At 30.9% G+C, this 3230-nt stretch overlaps 1 protein-coding gene across 2 annotated transcripts in view; it reads right to left on the reverse strand.

Moving 5' to 3' along the window:
• LOC120076312 (uncharacterized) overlaps nt 1-3230 on the reverse strand; it is an 8180-nt gene continuing 4950 nt past the window's right edge. For both annotated transcript variants that reach the window (XM_039030076.2, XM_090313008.1), the window contains 9 exons: nt 2875-2950; nt 2522-2608; nt 2253-2333; nt 2089-2121; nt 1886-1939; nt 1754-1795; nt 1132-1210; nt 981-1051; nt 1-303 (listed from right to left, as the gene is read on the reverse strand). In XM_039030076.2, coding sequence (XP_038886004.1) covers nt 223-303; nt 981-1051; nt 1132-1210; nt 1754-1795; nt 1886-1939; nt 2089-2121; nt 2253-2333; nt 2522-2608; nt 2875-2950 — 604 coding nt within the window. In that variant the 3' untranslated portion in view covers nt 1-222. The remainder of the gene's footprint in view (nt 304-980; nt 1052-1131; nt 1211-1753; nt 1796-1885; nt 1940-2088; nt 2122-2252; nt 2334-2521; nt 2609-2874; nt 2951-3230) is intronic.

Raw genomic sequence — 3230 nt, forward strand, 5'->3', positions numbered from 1 at the left:
TTTTCTTATCAGAAATTATTTTTCCTTCCAGAATTTTAATGAATAGCCATTTGAACTATATGATGATCATGTTTTTACAGGACTCTTACAAATTGCTATTAACAAAAATTATGGGGGAAAACTATTCTTATCCCTTAATTTCCTAAGTTTTGAAAAACAAATAATATTCAAACATTTACACTATTTAACAAGTAAAATATGGGAGGGGAAGAATTACACGAACTAGGCTTCCACATCCACATGGCTGATGATGCAGGGTTTTGTAGGAATCTTTATCATCATACTCTGAACAAATGCTATCATCTGCCACATAAATAAAAGATTTCCATCAAATGGAACAAAATAAGTGTTCAAAAGGCACAAAAATAAGTTCATGATTGAATTAGCCTTTTTGGCCCCTGCCAAATCTTCATAATTTTTAATATATTGTATAACTTTAAAGCTCTCCAAGCATCATTATCAATACCACCATTCTAAGCAACTTCTAAGGTAACATGTTTTCTTTAGAAATAACAAAAAGTAGTCATGAATGTTAGTTTTTTTTTTTTTTTTTTTTTTGTTGCTCCCAAATAAAAATGTAGAACTATTGTAAATTTGTTACATGTTTTCTTTAGAAGTAACCAATAAAAGTAGAAAAGGAGCATAGTTGAGAGACTAAAGGTTTTTGAAAAATTAGAATAGAGCAATTTGCAACCATAAGAGCATATATCATGGTCTTTTTTTTCACATCCAAAAGAAAAATGTACCATATAAGAAAACAATTAACATATGCTAAGAATATGGATGTTTTGGAAAATTTAACATGTGATAAATGCGAGGTACTTTTTTTATTAAGAAAAAAATGCGAGGCACTTTTGGGGAATTTTTTAGATTAGTCAAACACAAATCATATCATAAAACTAAAATAGAAATTTAAACTTAAATCCCTTCGACAGAGCAGCCATAGGCATCGGTTAATGGAGTGGAAAAAAGATTCTTACCGCAGCAGATCCAGTGCACATGATGCTAAATCCAGGGAAATGAAATGGAGCGTTATCAGAGAGAAACAAAGCTGAAAACATCAAAAATTTGTTAATGTTATCATCTCTGGTTGTTGCATTGTACTATATATAGAAAATTTAATCAAGTAACCTGCTAAAGGGGAGAATACAAATGGAGAAACAACATTGGCAAATGAAGATATGCCTGAAATGCATCCTTGAGCCTTACCCTGATAATCAATCAAATCCAAGAATATTGTTATGTCAAACAACAAAAGTCAAGAATGAGATTCTTAAAAAATCTGGTTGCATATTTTGATTTTTGGTTACAACAAAAGTCATATTTTGCTAACATCTAGTTACATATTTTGATTTGGTAAAATTGATTTGTTTACAAGTCATTTTCATTTTCATTCAAGGTTACAAGTAATAAAAAACCGAAGTTCAGTTCTATTTGAACGCTTGTGACATGTCATGAATCAGAGTTTATAAGAGTTGTTGGTGTTGGTTTAGTCCATTATTTTAATCCACCAAAACCAGCTAGAGTTTCTTCTTTTATTTTTATCTGCCCAAACTCAAGGGCAGATTCTTTTTTAGGTAAATGCATAATCACATGGTTGTTTGATTTAGCAAAATTAGTTTATTTATGTTGTTACTTTTCAATTAACTTGAAATTTATCAGTCAATACCATCGTCATGTAAAGACTATAAATAGACAGGTTGTATTAGGTATTTTTGACCGATCAATGTTGAAGTTGTTCTTGAAAACTAACCTGCTCCCTTGCGCCAACTTGTTTCGATACTATGCTTTGCAACTGCAGATTATATATGTGAAACAAATTAAGTTCAATCAAGTTATCAGTCGGGAATAACAAACTCTAAATATAAAGAAGTTTGACACTCACGCAAGGTTGCCAGAAAATATACAAAACAGAAAACATTGCAGCAACATAGGAAACCTGTTGCATGACAGCAAAGTTAGTCATTTCATGGCGTGATGTAATTTATGAAGAAGAATTGAACTTCAAATAAGTAAAGTAATATATAAAATAATGAACTGAATTTATTAAAAGAATTAAACTGCATTGACAATATATTTGCAAAGTACCCATTCGGACCAAGCTAAGCTGTGAAGAAGCATCTGCATTCAAAAGCCCATAAAACAAAGTTAAGAATCTAGCCATTTTCAAATTTCTTAATATGAAGTTGGATAATTAGAATAACATTCACAACTTTTAAGTCAAGAAGTAAGAAGAATGTTAGAGAGCTTACATGAATGCAGTTGAAAAAGATCCCAACTGAGAGCAACCTATACTCTCCTAGCGCAGGAACCAAGATGGGCATTAAAAGTAGCTGCAATGATTCGTTTAATGGTAAGAACTAAGAACACACACATGGAACAAAGATGGATATTGTGCTATCACCACTGGGTTGGAAAATGTAAGCTTAAGCAATAGTCTAGAGCATTAGTTATTTTCTTTTAACATATTCTCAACAGATAACTGACAAATACAAACTAAAATAAAATAGCTTGGAAATACCTGTGAAATACTCGAAGCAGCCCCAGAAATCACCATCAAATCAGCAATTCTATCCTTGTCAAAGTGAAATTTGGCTTTTAAATAGTACTGTAGATGGAAAATCAAACATAGGTCAGCATATCGATTTTGTCCAAAACAAGTTCAATTAAAATTCAATAGGCACGCTTGAGAGTCTGTGGTGGATGTAAAATCTATAGTGAGCCAAACAAAAATCTACGATGGGAGTGAGATAAGGGTGATCAACCATGACTAAAACTTTCTATTTAAAAGTAAACCAAATAAGTTGAATGAAATTATAACTAAAAATTTGACAAAAACTGACCCAGATTAGATTCTTGGATCAAAAGACTAACCATTATTGAAGCATGATGGCCAACATCAGCAAGATTGCTAAAAAATGCAACAACTGCCGCTTGTGAAAATGTCAAGCTGCAAATAATGTACAAAAAGAAAAGGATTGAGAATTTAAGAAGAAACTCAACATCTTCCCTTAGAGCCACAAATAATTTGGAACTTTTTTCTATATTAAAATACTAATTAGAGACCGATTTCAAACTTCAATTAGAAATCAAATTCAAATATCAGGATGAAACATGTTACACTATTTTTGAAATTGAAGGATTAAATAGAAACTAATTTGAAAACCAAAATGCCAGTCCATAAGTGTATTCTAATTTTTTTTTTTTTTTTTTTTTTTAAAAATAATTGA

Source organism: Benincasa hispida, chromosome 4 (genome assembly GCF_027475165.1).
Source record: "Benincasa hispida cultivar pf3 chromosome 4, pf3_genome.v1.1, whole genome shotgun sequence".
Lineage (NCBI taxonomy): Eukaryota > Viridiplantae > Streptophyta > Magnoliopsida > Cucurbitales > Cucurbitaceae > Benincasa > Benincasa hispida.